This window comes from Onthophagus taurus, chromosome 8 (assembly GCF_036711975.1).
Source record: "Onthophagus taurus isolate NC chromosome 8, IU_Otau_3.0, whole genome shotgun sequence".
Lineage (NCBI taxonomy): Eukaryota > Metazoa > Arthropoda > Insecta > Coleoptera > Scarabaeidae > Onthophagus > Onthophagus taurus.
In genome coordinates this window covers 6079655-6101075 of record NC_091973.1, presented here as the reverse complement: position 1 = coordinate 6101075, position 21421 = coordinate 6079655, and the positions used below count along the sequence as shown (strand labels likewise).

The following is a 21421-nucleotide window of genomic DNA, read 5'->3' as shown; positions in this document are numbered from 1 at the left end:
ATCTGTCATCAAAAAGATCATGTTAATGCATGTTTCCAACCTAAAAATTGTTGACAACTCAATTACATATTCTCACTTGTGTTAAAATAATTATAAAATCTATAAAAATATCTACATGTATATAAAAGAAATACACTTATAACAATCATCTATGCGAAGTATGTAATTAAAACAATACCTGGGGATCGATCAAAGTAGGGACATTAATAATTAGAAAATGTTTACAAAATTAAAAAACGTCCTGTCGGGCCCCGATTCAGAACAGCCTCCAAAACAACCAACAACTAAAGAAACGGCTAAGTACCCTTATTCTAGACCTCATTTCTTGCAATTAAATGAGGATGAAATACAAGCTTCAATAGATCATCGCTTAAGACCTATCATAAGCCCCAGCAGAAAATTAGCCAACTTTTCTGGGTATGCAGAATGTATAAATGGGGGTAAAAGCAAATATAATGAGGATCAAGCTGTTACACACCAAGCTGTCTTAGCATCTGGACATGTTAAGATACCCTATACTTATTTTGCTTTATTTGATGGGCATGCTGGGGTTGGAGCAGCTATTTGTGCAGCTAATCAACTACATCATGTTTTACATGTGAGTAATTTTGATATTTATTACAATATTACTAACCAATTTTTTTTTTAATAAACAGCAAAGATTAGTTGATGCTCAAGATGATTTGTGGATACGATTTTTAGAAAATGAAAAAGGTAATAGTAGGCACGAATTGGTTATTGGAGCTTTAGAAATGGCTTTTTCTACAATGGTAAAAAACGTTATTAAATATTTATTTTAATAATTAAATAAATTATGAAATTTTAGGATGATATAATCAAAGATGAACTGATTAGGAAACAAAGTAATGGTGGGTGTACAGCAATTGTAGCAATATCCATACTGGGTAGTGTATATGTAGCAAATGCTGGTGATTCTCGAGCAATAATTTGCTCAGGAAATAATTATAAACCACTTTCTAATGATTTTACTCCAGAAACTGAAAAAGAACGTATTCAACAATTAGCTCAAATGAAACCCCACTTATTAGGTTGGTTTATTATGATTTATATATATATAGGTGTTTCATTTAAAACTATCAGGCCAAGTATCTCAGGAATATCGAAAATTTTATCAAAACTTCAAATATTGTTTTCTCAAAAACTAAAAGTTATTTTTCAAAACGGGTTGGTTCATTGGAAAGGGGACACTTTTATTAACGCTTTGGGAAATTTTCATACTCATATTCCAAGAAGTGGATTTTTTACGAATTTTTAAAACTTAATCGGCGGAAATTGCAAAATTCGAAAAAATTGTCGATCATTTCAAAAATTTATTTCTTAAGAACTGAAAGTGATTTTTCAAAACGGCTTTTTGCATTAAAAAGGGGATACTTTAATTAATAATTGGTGATATTTGCACAGGGATCCTTCAAGAAATTAATTTTATAGCGAATTTTGAAAATTATCGATGAAATTTGCAAATTATCAAAACTTCAAATATTGTTTTCTCAAAAACTAAAAGTTATTTTTCAAAACGGGTTGGTTCATTGGAAAGAGGACACTCTTATTAACACTTTGCGAATTTTTTAAACTCATATTCCAACAGTGGATTTTTTACGAATTTTTAAAACTTAATCGGTGAAAATTGCAAAATTCGAAAAAATTGTCAAATGTTTTTTTCTCAAAAAACAAACAACAGAGTATGAAGTAATAGGTTTTTAATATCCCGCCAAAGCCAAAGCGCCATCTTTATTTTTATACAATGACAAATAACAATACTTAAGAACCCATTCCAGAGATACTTGGCCTGGGAGTTTTACGTGAAACATCCTGTATATATTATATGAATAATTAATTTGAATTTATAGGCAAATATTATACGTTTATTGAATATATAAGGCAACCAAAAATGAAAGATCTTGGAAAGCGTATTTTATTTAGAGACGCTTTTATGAAAGGTTGGTCTTATAAAACTATTGTTCAGGAAGATTTAAAACCATCGTTAATTACCGGACAAGGAAAACGAGTATGTTATAAATAGGGCAACCAAAAATATGCTCCAAGAATTGTAGTTTAAGCGCTTAAAAATGTTCTATAAAAATTAAAAAAATCGTTTGCTGGTAAAACATTCTTATACATTCAAAAAGTTTGTTCTATTAGCATTGAAGTTATATTACAGGCGATAAAATCATTATAAACGGTTTTTGAAAAAGTTCCTAAAACGGATCTAAAGATTAAAAATTTTTTATACGAGTTATGACGTCATCGATATTTTTTTCAAATGGCAATCCCCTATTTTATTAGATTTTCTTCTGAATCTAGTACACTCAATATCAATATTGGTTACATAAAAAAATTTTCGAGAAAAATTGCTTTTAAGTTTTACTACTTCAAATTTTTTGACGTGATAAAAAAAAGCAGTAGCCATGAAGCGTTCTAAGTGTCATAAACTGATTTAACAAGTAGTTGACCTCTTTAATACAACATATTCTGATCGCCAACTCATTTGCCAAAGTATAGTGAGTCTACCTGTGACTTAATTTAAAAAACATGAGCATCTCTTGAAGCATTTCTCGAAGTCTGGCCTAGCACATGTTTCAGGAGAGGTTTAACAAAACATGGTTTTGGTTGGGCAAGAAAAATCCGCAAAATATCATTTCTATCCTCACGAACAATGAATCGTAGTTTTTGCAACAATGACGAAAATATCCGCAAAAAATTAGGAGAAACCTTAACTGGAAAGAGATGTTTAAATTTTTTCGGAACGATGTCATTCCTTCCATCCCGATAATGTTGACCCAACTCAGTTCCAACGGCAGTTATTACAACAAAATGGCGTGCCGCCACACTTCAAGAAGCTTCATTAAATCAGTTTTTGACACTCAGGGAATTAAATTAATAATTTTCCTGTCATGGAAAATATTGAAAATATGCATTATGTATGTGGTATAGATAAACTAAGCAAAAATAACAAATACGGCTCAAAATTCATAGTTTAATCTGAAACTAATTTTTGTTTTGTCCATTCTTTTCTCAGACGTATAAAAAAAAATATGTTTGCATATTTTTGGTTGCCCTAGTTATAAATAATTTATTAAAAACATAATTTTTTTTAAATAAACGAATTTAGAGTCGTGTAATGGGAACAATCGGTGTAACACGAGGTTTTGGGGATCATGATTTGGTATCAGTGTATCAACGCATCCCGATAAAACCATTTTTAAGTTGTCATCCAGAAGTTCAAGTACTCGATTTGTCGACAACAAAACCACAAGACGTTTTAGTAATGGGAACGGATGGTTTATGGGATGTTCTCGATGGTAATGGTGTTTCAAAAATTATAACCGACGTAATGGAAATTTTCGATGGTAGAGAATTATACGTTAGCGCTGCAACGTGTTTAGTGGGCGCTGCACGTGGTACTCTTAAAGAACATCAATGGTTAATGAAAAGCGGGAAATGCGCGTCAGTTGATGATATTTCGGTTTTTGTAATTCCATTGTATTCGTTAGCAACGGATCACGTAAAAATGAAAGATTCGTTAGATTTAGATGCTTTAAGGTTGGAATACGGGGTTTTAAAACAAGAAAACCCGCCGGTTGAGATAATAAATAAACAAGATTACGTAGCTAGTATAGTAAAAAAAATTAAATCAACTCAGAATAATGATAATAACCAAGAAAATGAATCCGACATGTGTATTGTTACCGCAAACGTTGATTGGAATGATAAACAGCTCAATTTCGATGTCACAGGAAACCTTCCCTCAAATAACGAACAATTTTTATTGATTAACATCAACTCGATAGACGACGTACAATTTTCTAATCAAAAGGAGGAAGTCAAAAAAGTTAAAAGGATCCGCACCCGCTCATTTCCAAGTTCCGATCTAACTAATATTCAACATAATAGCGAAATCAATCCTAGCAATACTGAGGAATTAGATAAAATGGTTTATATGATTAACTTAAAAACTAAACGCGAAGCTGATTCAAAATAAATTGAATTTAAATACAAAATAAGTAATAAATAAAAAAAGATGGAACACACTTGAATGTTTTGTGTTTCATTTTATGTTGTAAACAAAGGCTGTTGAAGATGGGTATTTATTAATCTTTAGTGTTAATAAGAATTTCTTTTTAGTTATTTTTTAAATATTTAAGCAATTCTTTTTCTGTTATTTTGGTAATTTTATTTTGCAAAATTTAAAATGTAATTCACATTCCGAACACTTTTACGTATTTTCTATAGATAGTTTGTTTTATTTTTTGGATTCTCTTCCGTATCAACTTTTTGTACTTATTCATTTTGTTATTTATTTAAATATAAATGAAACGCCGATTACGGAATAAATCATATACTTTAAATATATGTTGTTTTATTTAAAATTTTAATCGTGATTTGTTCAACTATTTTAGAATTTGATTAAGAATTATCAAGAAATTTTTGTGATTAATTAATTTTAAATTTAATCGTGACGAAATAAAAATTTTATCAAAACTTCAAATATTGTTTTCTCAAAAACTAAAAGTTATTTTTAAAAACGTGTTGGTTCATTGGAAAGAGGACACCTTTATTAACCCTTTGATTTTTGAAAATTTCAAAATTCGAAAAAATTGTCGATTATTTCAAAAATTTATTTCTCAAGAACTAATAGTGATTTTTCAAAACGGCTTTTTGCATTAAAAAGAGGATACTTTAATTAATAATTGGTGATATTTCCACAAGGATCTTTCAAGAAATTAATTTTATAGCGAATTTTGAAAATTATCGATGAAAATTGCAAATTATCAAAACTTCAAATATTGTTTTCTCAAAAACTAAAAGTTATTTCTCAAAACGGGTTGGTTCATTGAAAAGAGGACACTTTTATTAACACTTTGGGAAATTTTCATACTCATATTCCAAGAAATGGATTTTATACGAATTTTTAAAACTTAATCGGAGAAAATTACAAAATTATCGGTTATTTCAAAAATTTATTTCTCAAGAACTAAAAGTGATTTTTCAAAACGCCTTTTTGCATTAAAAAGAGTATGTTCTATAGATAGTTTATTTTATTTTTTTTTATTTTTACTTATTCATCTTGTTATTTATTTAAATATAAATGAAATGCTAAATGTAATAAATATAACTTGTTTTATTTAAAATTTTAATCGTGATTTGTTCAACTATTTTAGAATTTGATTAAGAATTATCAAGAAGAAATTTTTGTGATTAATTAATTTTAAATTTAATCGTGACTCCTGAAATAAAAATTTTATTAATAAATTAATAATCGTTTGGACTCATAACTAAATTATCGATAGTTATTAGTTCGTTAGCAGTGAAAGGAAACGGTTCAATGGGAAACTTTTATAAGTTTTTCGTTTTTACAACATTAATTGTTGCAAGTTGGGGTAAGTAATTTTAAAAGTTTAAAGAATTGGAAAGAAAAATAAGTATGTAGTAATTTTGATTATTAAAGTTTAAGGTTGGTAATAGATTTACTAGGTTGTTTGTGTGCTATCCTTCTTGTTTAAAATGGCCGGTAGACTCGATGCGAAAGTGTACGATGTTTGTAAGTGAAATATAAAAGAACTACGCGTTTTGACAAAAATGTGTAAATGATATCATACAATAAATAGTAAAAATATGCGTATTTAATCGTTAAAAACGCTTGTTGACGTTAACGCTGGCTGTTGCGATCGTCCGAAGTAGTTAAAGTGTCCGGTGTGGCGCCATGTTCGCGTGCCAAGCCCAAGGGTTTGTTAATTTAAATGTATTTTTATTTGCTTTTCTACTCAAACTTTCCGTTTGTACTATCGGAACTTCAATAGGTAATCTAATTCACCACGGTTTCAACTCCAAACCTTCATTTCCATTCTTTACATTGCCTGTATTTGTAGAGTTTCCGCCTGATAACGATGAATTGATTACAACGATTGAAGTATTAGAAGTTGACGATCCTAACGCCTTAAATTACGGCGCTAACGTTACAATTATTTGCAAAACGAAGATATTATCTAGCTCTATGTGGTGGACTTTTAATGAAAATAATGTTAGTAGAGATGATGGGTAAGTTTTAATCCTATAATTATGTTAATTAATAACATTTTATTGTACTTTTCGTCTGACTAGTTTCGGTCAAAGGACATCTTCAGAGACATCTATAGAATTAACAATATTTTTTTTACAGATCTTATTAATAATATATTATTATACAGGTGTCCCACATAATCAGCAAAGTATATAAATGGCATTAAGGTTCTTCCTTAGACAAAAGTTGTTGGAAATTTACTACACATAGAGAAGATATTTGAACACTTATAAATAAAGTTTGGTTGAGAATTATTTATTTTTATTAATGCTTAATCACATATTTTGATGGTTTTATTTTTAAATGGTTTTGATTAATTCCACAATATCTCAAAAACTCCAACTGATAGCTATAGGGACATGTACTGAAGATTTGTAGAGAATTAAATTCTCTATCTGTTTTCTATTTCAAATTTTCAACTTTTGTGCACTTGAATATGGTAAAAAAGTAGTTACATTTTTGGACATCCTGTATAAGATACACTGATATAGCCAATGGCACTCTATTTAAGGATATCCAAGCAGCAACTGTCACAAATTTTAACTTTCTGGCTCACTCAGTCACTAAGAAATTCATATTTAAAGAACAGTGTTAAAAAAAAGGTTCTAATTAAAATAATTGTCTTTTTTAAATCATTATTAATGCTTAATCACATATTTTGATAGTCTTATTTCGCCAAATAGTAATGAAAAAATGAACAAGATCTGCCATTTTTTGCATGATTTTGATTAATTCCACAATATCTCAAAAACTCCAACTGATAGGTATAGATATGGACATGTATTGAAGATTTGTAGAGAATTAAATTCTGTATCTGATAAGAATGTCGAATATGGGATGTTCTATTTAAAATTTTCGACTTTTTTGCGCTTGAATATGGTAAAAAAGTTATTACATTTGTGAACACCCTGTATAAGATACACTAATATAGCCAATGGCACTCTATTTAAGGATATCCAAGCAGCAACTGTCACAAATTTTAACTTTCTGGCTCACTCAGTTACTAGGAAATTCATATTTAAAGAACACAGTGTTAAAAAAAAGGTTCTTATTAAAATAATTGTCTTTTTTAAATCATTATTAATGCTTAATCATATATTTTGATAGTCTTATTTCGCCAAATAGTAATGAAAAAATGAACAAGATCTGCCATTTTTTGCATGATTTTGATTAATTCCACAATATCTCAAAAACTCTAACTGATAGGTATAGGGACATGTATTGAAGATTTGTAGAGAATTAAATTCTCTATCTGATAAGCTAGTCGAATATGGGGTGTTCTATTTAAAATTTTCGACTTTTTTGCCCTTGAATATGGTAAAAAAGTTGTTACATTTTTGAACATCCTGTATAAGATATACAGATGTAGCCAATGGCACTCTATTTAAGGATATCCAAGCAGCAACTGTCACAAATTTTAACTTTCTGGCTCACTCAGTCACTAAGAAATTCATATTTAAAGAACACAGTGTTAAAAAAAAGGTTCTAATTAAAATAATTGTCTTTTTTAAATCATTATTAATACTTAATCACATATTTTGATAGTCTTATTTCGCCAAATAGTAATGAAAAAATGAACAAGATCTGCAATTTTTTGCATGATTTTGATTAATTCCACAATATCTCAAAAACTCCAACTGATAGGTATAGGGACATGTACTGAAGATTTGTAGAGAATTAAATTCTCTATCTGATGAGCTTGTTGAATATGGGGTGTTCTATTTAAAATTTTCGACTTTTTTGCACTTGAATATGGTAAAAAAGTAGTAACATTTTCGAACATCCTGTATAAGATAAACCGATATAGCCAATGGCACTCTATTTAAGGATATCCAAGCAGCAACTGTCACAAATTTTAACTTTCTGGCTCACTCAGTCACTAAGAAATTCATATTTAAAGAACACAGAGTTAAAAAAAGGTTCTAATTAAAATAACTCAAAAACTAAAAACGGGAAGTACCAACATATCTTATCAAAGTCAACATATTTTGGGTTGTAGAATCAGAAGACGCAATAAAAACTATATCATTCCGTTTAAAATAATATATGTTTATTTCGGTAGGTCGTTATGGAACACCCTGTATGTATAAAAATATTTTCCATTTATAGTATGGTATATTTCCTACAACTTTTATCTAAGGAAGAACTGTGTATCTCGGCTTCTTAATGCCATTTATGGACTTTGACGCTTACGTGGGACATCCTGTATACAGGGTGGTTCAGTTTTTAATCGGGAAACTTTACTACGACGTAGTACTTATCAAAACAACACAAGTTTTTTATATAAACATCGCAAATCTTTTGTTTTCGAACTATGAGCTGTCAAAGTTGAGCCAAAAATTGACATTTTATCTTTTATTTCGGGTATAAGGAAACCGTAGAATTTGAAATTTTGTATGTATGTACTACTGGTTAACACGTTATTTTCAACCATACCTTAAATTTCCCTACCTTTTTTTTTTTTTCTTAAAAATGATAGTTTACGCGTAAAAAAATAAAATATGCTATCTTGACACAATATGATGGCATTAAGGATCTTCCTTAGACAAAAATTGTTTGAAATTTACCACACATAGAGAAGATATTTGAACACTTATGAATAAAGTTTGGTTGAGAATTATTTATCATTTTCTTTTTTAAATCATTATTAATGCTTAATCACGAATTTTGATAGTCTTATTTCGCCAAATAGTAATGAAAAAATGAACAAGATCTGCCATTTTTTGCATGATTTTGATTAATTCCACAATATCTCAAAAACTCCAACTGATAGGTATAGGGACATGTACTTAAGATTTGTAGAGAATTAAATTCTCTATCTGATAAGCTTGTTGAATATGGGGTGTTCTATTTAAAATTTTCGACTTTTTTGCGCTTGAATATGGTAAAAAAGTAGTAACATTTTTGAACATCCTGTATAAGATATACAGATGTAGCCAATGGCACTCAATTTAAGGATATCCAAGCAGCAACTGTCACAAATTTTAACTTTCTGGCTCACTCAGTTACTAGGAAATTCATATTTAAAGAACACAGTGTTAAAAAAAAGGTTCTAATTAAAATAATTGTCTTTTTTAAATCATTATTAATGCTTAATCATATATTTTGATAGTCTTATTTCGCCAAATAGTAATGAAAAAATGAACAAGATCTGCTATTTTTTGCATGATTTTGATTAATTTCACAATATCTCAAAAACTCCAACTGATAGGTATAGGGACATGTATTGCAGATTTGTAGAGAATTAAATTCTGTATCTGAAAAGAATGTCGAATATGGGGTGTTCTATTTAAAATTTTCGACTTTTTTGCGCTTGAATATGGTAAAAAAGTTGTTACATTTTTTAACATCCTGTATAAGATATACAGATGTAGCCAATGGCACTCAATTTAAGGATATCCAAGCAGCAACTGTCACAAATTTTAACTTTCTGGCTCACTCAGTCACTAAGAAATTCATATTTAAAGAACACAGAGTTAAAAAAAAGGTTCTAATTAAAATAACTCAAAAACTAAAAACGGGAAGTACCAACATATCTTATCAAAGTCAACATATTTTGGCTTGTAGAATCAGAAGACGCAATAAAAACTATATCATTCCGTTTAAAATAATATATGTTTATTTCGGTAGGTCGTTATGGAACATCCTGTATGTATAAAAATATTTTCCGTTTATAGTATGGTAAATTTCCTACAACTTTTATCTAAGAAAGAACTGTGTATCTCTGCTTCTTAATGCCATTTATGGACTTTGACGCTTACGTGGGACACCTGTATACAGGGTGGTTCAGTTATTAATCGGGAAACTTTATTACGACGTAGTACTTATCAAAATAACTCAAGTTTTTTATATAAACATCGCAAATCTTTTGTTTTCGAGCTATGACCCGTCAAAGTTGTGTCAAAAATTGACATTTTATCTTTTATTTCGGGTATAAGTAAACTGTAAAATTTAAAATTTTGTCCTCGAATATTAACATAAAAAAATATGGGTTGTAATGCTTATTCTTTAGTGGTCCTTTTTTGTCTCTTTAGTTTTTTTCTTAAAGATAATAGTTTACGCGTAAAAAAATAAAATATGCTACCCTATACTGAGCCTCGGCCGCAAGCGACCTCGGCTTAATTAAACGATTTACATCATCAGACAAAGTTGAGGCCACTCGCTTCTGAGGCATTACAATACGAGAACCTTGCATCAGTTAGATATAATTTTAATCACTGAACCTCGGTCGCAAGCGATTAAATTAATAATATTGTTAATTCTGTAGGCCGAAACTAATCGGACACGAAAATTAATCCATGCGAAAAGTCAAAACCCCTCAATTTAGACATACGGGATTCCCATAATTATATTTAGGGGCTTTGACTTTTGGCATAATATATAACAAAAAAAAATAATAATAAATTTAAATATTTAGGTACATAGTCGATAGAGAAAGTGAAAATATAAACAAAGAATTAGCACAAAAACAAGAAGTATCCTTCTTACATATCTTAGGAGTAAGTTTAAAACACGTTGGAAATTACAAATGTCACGCTATGAATAAAACGGAAATCGATTTTGATCAGATAGTATTAAACGTAACCTTAGCACCGCAAATTTCAATGTCGGAAATAGTGAGAACGAAAATACACGTAAACGTGAAGCTACATTGTTTGGTGCTGGGTTATCCGATAACGGGAATAAATTGGTTCAAAGATAAATCGGCGTTAGAAGCGGAGGCATATAAAATAAAATTTGTGAACGAGACGTACGCGGAATCGTTATTAGAGGTGAGCAGTGTAACTAAGAAAGATAACGGAACGTATACTTGCAAGGCGCAAACGCCATTTACATCTAAACAAAATGAAACCGCAATTTTGGTGTTGGACAAACCCGTTTTAAAGTTGGATTTTGTTAAATCTATCGGTAAATCAAAAATTTATATCAATTGGACGATGGATGACGGGAACGAGCCGAATAGTATCAGATACAGCATAAGATACAAAGAGGATGGCAATGAAAATTGGGTTTATTATCAACAAGAAATAAAAGCTGAATACCGCGAGCATATTCTTGAAGATGTTACTTTAAAACCGAACGCCACATACACATTAAGAATGGAAGCGATAAATAGTGAAGGAAGTAGCCCGTTTTCAGACAGCAAACCGATTCGTATTTTAACGGAAGACCCGGTTTTTACGCCGGAAGTAAAAGTGACTGGGGTCACTGTGAGTTCGATTACTATATCATGGACTGACCCATCGCGCGATCTCGGCGAATACGTGCAATTTTTCAAGTTAAAATCTCGTCCTGACAATATGACCTCAATTTCTGAAGCTGTCTCTCATCTTCCATCAAAAAATCTTTACATGTTCAATAATTTAGATCCGGCTACCACGTATAATTTTCAAGTTTGCGCATGTTGCGAGTATTGCAATACATGCGGACCATGGTCGTTAGAAGTAAATGGGACAACCATGGATGGTATGGCTGGTCCAGTCACAAACGCTTCCGTTGAGTGTAAATATGAAAACGTTACCCAAATGAGTTTTGTGTATGTAAGTTGGAAACCGCCATTAAAACGTCACGGAACCGTAGTAACATACAATGTAACATTAGAAGGCAACGCTTCGTTTATAAACGATCGAGGAATATTAGAATTAACAACTTGGAGACCAAAAGCACGCAGCATCAACGAGAATACTCTTAATACTCGTTTTTATAACGTTTCCGCGAATACTAATTACACCGTAACCGTTTCGGCTGTAACCAAATCGAAGAAATCCGGAGATAAAGTGGAATTATTTTGTACGATGCCACCTACAATTCCCGATAAACAGAGATTATCCAGGTTTAATTGGAGAAAAATGGAGGAACAAGGTCGATGGGTTTTTAAGTTATTTATGCCGAGAATATCAGAACGAAACGGACCAATTTGTTGCTATCGAATTTATCTAGTTCGAATGGAAGCGCATCAAAAATTAGCTGAATTACCATCACCCGATGAACTGGAAATCGTGTCGTATAATGAAGCTCATCGGACTCCGAAAGGGGGAGCTTATGTTGCGGAGATGTTTACCAGTTCGAATTTTCATCCGGAAGTTTTTTTGGGCGATGATGATGTTTATAATTTTACAAGCTCCTTATGTGATAAATGCATAGGACTTAGACCTTATACTCTACGCAAAAAAGATCGAAACAGTTATTCAAATAATACGACTGTAAATAGAACTCGAAGATTTACTAATTCTTTACCTCAGCCATTACCGCCTCACGATGGATTATTAGATATTAATAGTAATTACACTGGTTTTGTTGAGATTATAGTTGGAGGCGCTCATTTAGGCACTGAAGAAGTAACTGCGGTTTATAGCAATTATTTAATGATATTAAATCCAGGTCCTGATGTTATTACAGCACCAGTTTCCGGTTCTGTTGGAATAGTTGTACAAATTTTATGTGGCTTACTCGTCGTTGCACTTCTTTTGGCTACAGCATTATGTCTTTTGCATCAATACACTAAACAAGCTCATGCGCAAGCTGTTGAAATGATCACATTCCGAACATCTTTGCGAAATCTCCGCGGTAGACAACGTTTAGTATCGCTAAATCCACCGGATATGTGCCCAATAGGTAGCGATGAATTAGTAAGCGCTTATATGGAACGACATCGCGATTCCGATTACGGTTTTCAACAAGAATTTGAGCTCCTCCCCGACAGGTTTAGCGATCGTACAACGAGAGCTTCTGATGCCAGGGAAAATGTTTACAAAAATCGATACCCAGATATAAAAGCTTACGATCAAACTAGGGTGAAATTATTCCAAGTCGATGGAATAGCTGGTTCTGATTATATTAACGCGAATATAGTGTTAGGTTATAAAGAACGCAAAAAGTTTATATGCGCTCAAGGTCCCATGGATACAACCGTCGATGAATTTTGGAGATTAATTTGGGAACAACACCTAGAAATGATTTTGATGTTAACCAATTTAGAAGAGTATAGCAAAACTAAATGTGCCAAATATTGGCCGGATAGATCCGAAGTCGATAAAGTTTTTGGTGATATTTCAGTGACTCACGTCCAAGAAACTAGATACTCAGATTACATCGTGCGAGAATTAAAAATAACAAGGGGTGGTTTAAAAGATAGCGAAGAAAGAAAAATTACTCAATATCATTATTTAGTATGGAAAGATTTCATGGCGCCGGAACATCCTCATGGTATCATTAAATTTATTAAACGAATGAACGAAGCTTATTCCCCGGAAAAAGGACCAATTTTAATACATTGCAGCGCAGGCGTTGGTAGAACGGGAACTCTCGTAGCTCTCGACTGTTTATTACAACAAGTAAAAGAGGAAGGACAAGTAACGATATTTAACACTATTTGTGATTTGCGTCATCAACGAAATTTCCTCGTACAATCGCTCAAACAATACATTTTCATCTACAGAGCTTTAATGGAAGTCGTACAATACGGCGACACCGAAATGACCGCGTCCGATCTAAAATCTTCCATTGAGAAACTCAAAAAAGTCGATAGATCACGATCGAAAATGGAGGATGAATTTGAAAACATTAAAAATACAATGGAAGATCGGAAGTCGTGTAGTGTCGCGAGCGGTGATGAAAATCGCGAAAAAAATCGTAGCGACACGGTGATACCTTATGATAGAAACAGGGTTATACTAACACCTCTCGCAGGGAGAGAACATTCCACATACATTAATGCGTCGTTTATTGAAGGTTACGACAATTCAGAATCGTTTATTATCACTCAAGATCCCGTTGAATCGACCGTCGGCGATTTCTGGAGGATGATTGCCGAACAAGGTATCGGAGTTATAGTTATGTTATCGGAATTGGGCGAGAATAAATGTCCAAGATATTGGCCGGAAACTGAAACCGAAACGGTTTACGAACACATCACCGTACGATATGTCCGAGCAGAAAGCTGTCCTTATTACACTCGAAGAGAATTTTTCGTCCGGACAAGAGAAGGAGACGATTTAAGTGTTACCCAACTACAATATCACGGATGGCCAACCGTTGATGGAGAGGTATTTTTCTTTTTTGATCATTCGAATTTTAATTTTATAATTTTTATAAATCGTTAAGGTTCCAGAAGTAACGCGTGGATTAATCGAGTTAGTCGATTACGCTCACTCCACAGTGTCATGTTTATCATCACCCTCACCAATGGCGGTTCATTGTAATATGGGATCAGATCGTAGCTCGATATTTGTTGGATTAAGTATCTTGGTCCAACAATTAAGGATTGAACGTCGGGTTGATGTTTTTATAGTCGCTAGGAAGTTAAGATCGCAACGACAGGCGATGATTAATACATTCGTAAGTAAATTTTACAAAATGTTAATACCTCTGTCTCAAATTATGGTATACAAAACTTTGAAAATTACTTTATTGTTGTTGTAAAATTATTAATTCAATTTGTAACTTAATTTTATTAAATTTTTCACATTTAGACATAATTCAGCTGTTCCAACAATTCTTCGCGGCGAAGTTTTTCTTTATTCATGTGGTCCATTTTATAGTTATTGCCTCCTGAGGCCATTATGATTGATTCCATGCATTAATTCCATGTATTAATTCATCCATAGTTTTTGGCGATGTTTGGTGCTGCAAACACCGAATATTATTGAAGAAGGCTAGGTCTAAAACGTTCTAATTAGGACTATTCGGTGGCTGTGATTTGAATTTAATACTCTTGATCCTTCAGCCTGCAATTCTGTATCGTTGTCATAAGAATGCGATTTTGCATTATCTTGTTGAACATAAATTGTCTTGGCTTTATGCGCTTTTGGGAATTTGGATCTAATGGGTCATCTTTTTGCATTCTGCTGCGTTAATAGACACGATGTTTTTGGTCACCGTTTCTTTATAAACAAAAGGCCAGCATCCTATTTTGCCGTTGAAATACTGTTTTCTCACAGTGTCATAGCGTGGTCTGGCTAGCGCAGCCATAATAGTGGCTTCACTGTTGAGGATATTCTTTTATAGTGTCGTCCCTCTTTGAAAATGTGAAAAACGACAAACTCCGAATTAAGTGGAGTTTCTTTGATTTTATCCAAATTCTCCGAGTAATTCTTGCGTTTTCGGCCACAATACTTTATTCTGGAAGCCACATTGTCACAAATATTTACACTTATATTTATATTACACTTAGGGAAACATCAAAGTTCCTTGCAGCTTGACCAATAACACCGCGTTTCAATTTGCTGTCAGTTTTGTGTTGTAACAAGAACTATAAAATCCAGTACGCTGTTCATAAGTTAGTTGCTTCGTCTTTGCGTATCTTATAATTGTCGGACAAATTGACATTTCTCAACTGACGCATGCGTAATAACTGAAGTGATTTTAGTTTTTAAACATGGTCGCCTAATATTTTATGAGAAACGCCGCATGTAGATTATAACTCGTTAATTTTAGAGAAATGTATACTATAATGTGTGATAGAGGTAGTATTTATTGTAATTAATTTTGATTTTGTTATTTTAGGGTCAATATGAATTTTTATATCGTGCCATACTGAACTATTCCGAACTACACGGTCTGTGTGAGACATAATTCCGGGTGTAGTTGGATTATTTAATAAGACATTCCCATGAAAAGTATCGCAATTGTGTGTAACGCTATAACTAGATCATTTTTGTATTTGCTTTAAATGTTCGGATATCGTTTTTTGTACTCGTACCAAATTCCTCCCCCCTGATTATTTTTGTTATTATTATTATTTCTAATTTGCAGTACATGTGATATTTACATTTTATTTTCGATGTAGTTGGTCGTATACTATTTTGTTCGGCACAATGTTTCATGACCTTACTAGATTAGTAACATTTTTATCGCTACCACATAAGCGTATTATTTCACACTTCATAACCTATTATACATATGCTTAATAGCGTAAGCGTACATATATATGTATATGATGACTATCTAACTATGTGTACACCATTTCACCCATAAAAAAGAATTAAAAAAAAAAAGGAAAAAAACATAACTTATCTCATTTAGAAGTTTCGACGTTTTTAGATCTGCTTTTGTTTCATGTGATACTTAATTGTAAAATGTACACTCAGCTCATACACTATCGGTTTACTGGCGTGTGCTCGAGTTCGCGTGCGTGTGTATATAAATATATATAAATATATTTTCCTGTAGTAGGTGAATCAGCCGATAAACAAAAATCGAAGATCTGATGGAGACTGTACATGTTTTTTACTGTAAGTTAAGTATTTATTTATGTGTATATTTTTTTGACGACTTTATTTGATTGTGTACAATATTTTTTTTACAAAATAAAAACTTTACATATAAAAATCGAAGGAACAGCGATATTTATTTTTTATTACCTGACTATTTTTCTTTTTCACAGCACCAATATTCTACTTACTAAACATACTACACATCATTTATATTAAACATTACGATTTTCCTTTTATTGGACGATTCAAACTCGATGTCGCATTCAACGTCGGCGCCTTACATTGTATTTGAGCACATTTATGTTTCTTATTTGAATATTTATTTATGTTATATAGTTGTTTACTTAAGATTTTTGGACCAATTCTTCTTAATAATCTAAAACAAAAAATTTTTTTAACCTCACATTTTACGCGGGAAGCGACCAAACTCGTTTTAAACACGGTAAGACTTTGGCGGCAAAGATGTGTTAATAATATTTTTTCATCTTACTTAAAAAATCGGTTATTATGAACATTAAATGCCCTTGTTGTTTTTCCAAACTCGCAAGATAACCTCTCGGAACAATCGTATCCTTCAATAGCTTGATAAATCACCTTGGCCAACCCCCCATCTTCCGGATTCACCCCCTTTTTTGGTTTAACATGACCAAATTTGGGCAAAATTAGCATCGATAAAACAAACATCACCGACATCCCAATAAACCCTGATATAGCCATAAATAGCGGTTCGAGCCCTTTTTTTTTCGGTTTCATTTCCGTGGGTTTTTCAATAATATGGATGTTATGCTAAAAATTACAATTAAAATAACAAAAATAATCGAAATAAATAAATAAATACCTGATGTGTGTGAGTATGAAATTGGTGAAGAGTGTCCGAATGCCCAATATCGTTGTAATAAGTTTCAGTAGCAACCTTTTAATGATACTTTAAAAGTTTATTAAAAAAAATTTTAAAAAAACTTACATCATGAATATGATTTTTATGTTTAATATCTTCTTTGGTGGGATTGATTGAGCTTAAATGACTAGCAAACGTTTTTAGTGGGTAATAATAGTAGTAATAACCGGATGGGTCATCAAGGTTTGGTCGAAAATCATCGGGATTTGAAGCGCCCTCCTCGGGTAACTCATAAACGGCCGCATTCAAATCACCTACATAAAAAAAATAATTATTTTTAACTCACCAAAAAATTTCTTAATACCAGTAGGGGTCCCAATTTTTAAAGTATTCCCTTTTTTTACCGCCGTTTCGTAATAATCAGCCAACTCATTCTTAGCCAGACTCAACGTGGGTAAAACATCCTTTTTTGATTCATCCGCTTTTCTTTCAACATCACTCATCAACGTTGGGATTTTCGGCGTGGTTGTAGTTTTCCTTAAACTCTTAATAGCGTTCTCTAAATACTCAGATCCATTTTGAGCTCGAGAAGATGTTATAATCACGAAAACCAACAAAGGAAACATAGTTTATACACGATATTCCATACGCGTTTAATCTAAGGAACGTTCGAAAGAAACGAAGAAAAAACTTTGGTTTTGTTTTGTCGTGATGTCTTCGTACGAAACAGTTAGCCGAATAAAATTACATGAATTTGTGAGTGCGGAGATCCGTAAACGAAAAGTTCAATGTCCGCGTATTTAGCTGGCTTACTAATGTCCGCGAATTTGACGGACGGAACGGGTACCCGGGATCATCGAATGCCGGTGCCCCAGTGACCAACATTTAAATAACTAGTTGGAAACGAAAATTATAACCAAATCGGAATTTATTGAAAATCAACTCGCAACGTTGCTCCTCTGTTTGTTTCAATTAATACCATCAACACAACTAATTGAGACACTTATTTGTAAGAGGAGACAATAAAAACCATTGCCGTTGAGTTCGCTTAAAGGACATTGACTTGAATTATTCTTCATTTTACTTACATAAACTAAAATTGTTGTGCAAAAAAACTATTTTCGTTTTTTCGTAGGGTTTTATATAAATATGATTAAATAAATAAAACGTAACAATAAAAGATTTTCTTTAATATTGTGTAATTGTACATGTTATTTATCAAGATGCATTGTTCTTGGTAAATAATGTCGCAACGCGTTCGAGTCATTGTTATGATGATTTTTTTTTCTATAACTCCGAAGTAGTTCGACGCATTAAAAGAAGACCTCGAGAGGGGAGTGTGATTTGTCGAGAATCGTCTGGAGTATACCGGATATAATAATTGCGTTCGAAGGACCATTTGTTAATTCCCATTAATTTTTAAACGTGGTTTTTGGCTGAAACCCGTCGCAATTGCGAAATACCGCGACGATAAACCAAGAGAGCATGCTGACGTCGTGGACGGACTACAATTGGGTGTCGTAAATTAGTAGACATCCACCGTTTTATTTGCTTTTTAATAAATCCAAACCGTGAACGATGAACGCGGTTATAAAAGCGCGTCGCAAAGCAAACCCAGAGATTATTTCTGTGGAGGTTGCTTGCAGCCCCGCAGAGCGCGCTTTAAAAAGTCTTTTACTTCTGAAGCCTACTAAAGGTAATCAAATTAATTAATTTTTAATTAACAAAATTAAAAATTAAATTTATTTAGGTTTATTTGTACCAAATTTTACTGCCCCCCAACGCCGCCCAAATCGCCAACAACCGGGATCACCGTAGGATGGTAGAAAGTGACACCGTTTCAAAAAAACAAGAAGTCAAGGGTCTTGAAAACAAAGCCAACTTCGAAGAAGCAATCGAACACACCGGATATGGCAAATTTCATTACATACTATTAGCAATATGTGGACTGGTAAGCACCTCGGAGGAGATGGACGTCATCTCGTTGTCCTTCATCCTACCGTCGGCAGAGTGTGACCTTCATCTAACCACCGAAAATAAGGGATGGCTCAACTCCATCATTTTTATCGGGATGATGGCAGGGGCTTACTGCTGGGGTTCCGTAGCGGATTCCCTCGGCAGAAAAAAAGTCCTTATCGTCATCTCTTTTGTCAACGCTCTGTGTATCATCGCATCCAGTTTCAGCCAGTCTTATGAAATGTTTATGTTGTTTCGATTCTTAAATGGGGCGGCGTAAGTAGAAATATTAATTAATTTAGTTTAGTACAAAGTCCATACCAATTTAAAAGTGGTACAAAGTCCATGTTTTTAATGTTTACAGGTTAGGGGGCAGTGGACCAGTAATTTGGTCTTATTTTGCTGAATTTCAGCCAAAATCCAAAAGAGGTTCCATGTTATCTTTCATGGCAGCCTTTTGGACATTCGGAAACCTGTTTGTAGCAGGTTTAGCTTGGGTAATTATTCCCTCGGACATCGGCGTAGTTTCGGAGTATTTCACCTACAACTCCTGGCGTATTTTCTTACTTGTATGCGCCGTACCGTCTATAATCGTCGGTGTTTTACTATTTTTCCTTCCGGAAAGTCCCAAGTTCTTGTTATCAAGAGGGAGAAACGATGAGGCTATTGAAATTTTTAAAGGAATTTATCAAATGAACACCGGGAAAGACAGAAATAGCTACCCAATAAAATATGTTCTTTCCACCGACGTTGAAGACCAAATTCAGACGGTCAAAGACACTAAAATTCCACATACCAAAGTCGAAAAGTACAAAGCCATGATGGCGGATATCATGGACAATAGCAAGCAACTATTTAAAAATCCGATACTTAAATTTACAACGATTTCAATCACGCTTAACTTGACGTTCCATATCGGTTACTACGGGCTAATGATGTGGTTCCCCGAACTTTTCAATAGATTCGACGAATTCGCTAAAGACCATCCTGGAGAATCAGCTTCCGTTTGTCAAGTAACTAATTATGTTGTTGGATTGGAAGAAACTCAAAAAAGTTGCTCGAATAAAATCGAAAGCCAAGTATTTATGGAATCTTTAATCACCGTATCATCCGCATTGCCCGCCAATATTTTCGCCATATTGTTTATGGACAAATTGGGCAGAAAATTCTTTATGGTTTTCAGTACGGTTTCCGCTGGTATTTGTTCGGCTTCGATGTACTTTGTTTACAACCAAACCCATAATTTAATTGTATCAGCTGTATTCAGTGGTGCTATATCTTGTGGAAATGCAGCTTTGGATTGCTTAATAACAGAAATTTTCCCTACCAATCTCAGGTAAAATTTGAAACGAAATGTAATCAATTTTAAATTAATCGAGTTTTTTTTAGAGCGACTGGTATTGCAGTTTCGATGGTATCCGCTAGATTGGGCGGGATAATAGGCAACATAGTCATAGCGACATTGCTGGATATGTATTGTCCAGCTCCAACATTCATAGTGGCCTTCCTCCTGGCTGGAGGTGGGTTATTATCGCTGTTTTTGCCAAATACTACTCGTACTGATTTGCAATAAAAAGAAGATAACTAAAAGACGACGAGTAGAAACTTTATTGATGTTGAATGTTAGATTAGAAAATAATATTATAAAAAATTAATGAAATAAATAAATTTTATCAATCAGAATAAAAATTATGAAATTAGTATTAAAAAGGAAATAAAAAATAATTTCAATACAAAATAATCTCAATAATGTTCGTTTATTTCAAGAATAAAATTTTATAAATTACTGCCTAAATCTAAATAAACCTTAAAACATGACAATGACAACCGTTTTGGAAAAAAATAAGTAATAATGACGATAAAAAATTCTATTTAAGTATGTATACGTATACTTAATATCTTCCAAAAACAATCGTTTAAATTTTATATATATATATATGTATAAGTATATGTGATGTTAAAATGACTTAAAATTTTCCTTTAAATTTAATCGCACATGGACTGAATTTGGGAGATCATTATACGTAAACATTTAGGAGACAAACAAAAAAAATTCTCTTCCGATACGTATTCGTGTGCGAAACAAAGTGATCGTCTATAAAGCCATCCTTTGTCCGAGGCCAATAGCGTTTATAATGTTCTTACAACATCTAAAATTAATTTAAAAAATAACGTACGGTACATACATCACTGCCGAATGGTGGTGATTCTCAGCTCATCCGAAAATAAAATAAAAACAATTAGTAATAATAATAATAAAATTAAAACAAAAAAAAAAGAAAAGAACCATCCCGCCGTAGGAATGTGTGATATAAACAGTTAAAAAATGTCTCT

General features: G+C 32.6%; 3 protein-coding genes across 3 annotated transcripts; 2 read left to right on the top strand and 1 right to left on the bottom strand.

Annotated features, from left to right (window-relative positions):
• The first annotated feature begins 38 nt into the window (after nucleotides 1-38).
• On the top strand, nucleotides 39-15956 carry LOC111425309 (tyrosine-protein phosphatase 69D). Its single transcript, XM_023059256.2, has 10 exons — nucleotides 39-598; nucleotides 657-770; nucleotides 827-1049; nucleotides 1869-2026; nucleotides 3131-3999; nucleotides 5707-5819; nucleotides 5889-6057; nucleotides 10497-14124; nucleotides 14183-14416; nucleotides 15584-15956. The coding sequence occupies exons 1-10, from the start codon at nucleotides 218-220 to the stop codon at nucleotides 15650-15652; spliced, it is 5958 nt and encodes a 1985-aa protein (XP_022915024.2). The 5' UTR covers nucleotides 39-217; the 3' UTR covers nucleotides 15653-15956.
• A 360-nt stretch (nucleotides 15957-16316) lies between these two features.
• On the bottom strand, nucleotides 16317-18105 carry LOC111425143 (uncharacterized). Its single transcript, XM_023058931.2, has 5 exons — nucleotides 17496-18105; nucleotides 17258-17445; nucleotides 17132-17206; nucleotides 16784-17079; nucleotides 16317-16669 (listed from the first exon to the last, which is right to left on the bottom strand). Exons 1-5 carry the CDS (start codon nucleotides 17755-17757, stop codon nucleotides 16513-16515), a joined length of 978 nt encoding a protein of 325 aa, XP_022914699.1. The 5' UTR covers nucleotides 17758-18105; the 3' UTR covers nucleotides 16317-16512.
• A 635-nt stretch (nucleotides 18106-18740) lies between these two features.
• On the top strand, nucleotides 18741-20828 carry LOC111425141 (synaptic vesicle glycoprotein 2B). Its single transcript, XM_023058927.2, has 4 exons — nucleotides 18741-18827; nucleotides 18882-19363; nucleotides 19452-20423; nucleotides 20477-20828. The coding sequence occupies exons 2-4, from the start codon at nucleotides 18951-18953 to the stop codon at nucleotides 20658-20660; spliced, it is 1569 nt and encodes a 522-aa protein (XP_022914695.2). The 5' UTR covers nucleotides 18741-18827; nucleotides 18882-18950; the 3' UTR covers nucleotides 20661-20828.
• The last annotated feature ends 593 nt before the right edge of the window (nucleotides 20829-21421 follow it).

Excerpts from the sequence above, each read along its gene's own strand:
- LOC111425143 (XM_023058931.2), bottom strand. The coding sequence starts at position 17,757 with ATGTTTCCTTTGTTGGTTTTCGTGATTATAACATCTTCTCGAGCTCAA. Across the intron at positions 17,207-17,257 it reads ATAAAAATCATATTCATGAT|GTTGCTACTGAAACTTATTA; the intron begins GTAAGTTTTTTT and ends TATCATTAAAAG. Across the intron at positions 17,080-17,131 it reads TTCATACTCACACACATCAG|CATAACATCCATATTATTGA; the intron begins GTATTTATTTAT and ends TGTAATTTTTAG.
- LOC111425141 (XM_023058927.2), top strand. The coding sequence starts at position 18,951 with ATGGTAGAAAGTGACACCGTTTCAAAAAAACAAGAAGTCAAGGGTCTT. Across the intron at positions 19,364-19,451 it reads CGATTCTTAAATGGGGCGGC|GTTAGGGGGCAGTGGACCAG; the intron begins GTAAGTAGAAAT and ends TAATGTTTACAG. Across the intron at positions 20,424-20,476 it reads ATTTTCCCTACCAATCTCAG|AGCGACTGGTATTGCAGTTT; the intron begins GTAAAATTTGAA and ends AGTTTTTTTTAG.
- LOC111425309 (XM_023059256.2), top strand. The coding sequence starts at position 218 with ATGTTTACAAAATTAAAAAACGTCCTGTCGGGCCCCGATTCAGAACAG. Across the intron at positions 6,058-10,496 it reads AATGTTAGTAGAGATGATGG|GTACATAGTCGATAGAGAAA; the intron begins GTAAGTTTTAAT and ends TTAAATATTTAG. Across the intron at positions 14,417-15,583 it reads AGGCGATGATTAATACATTC|GGTCAATATGAATTTTTATA; the intron begins GTAAGTAAATTT and ends TTGTTATTTTAG.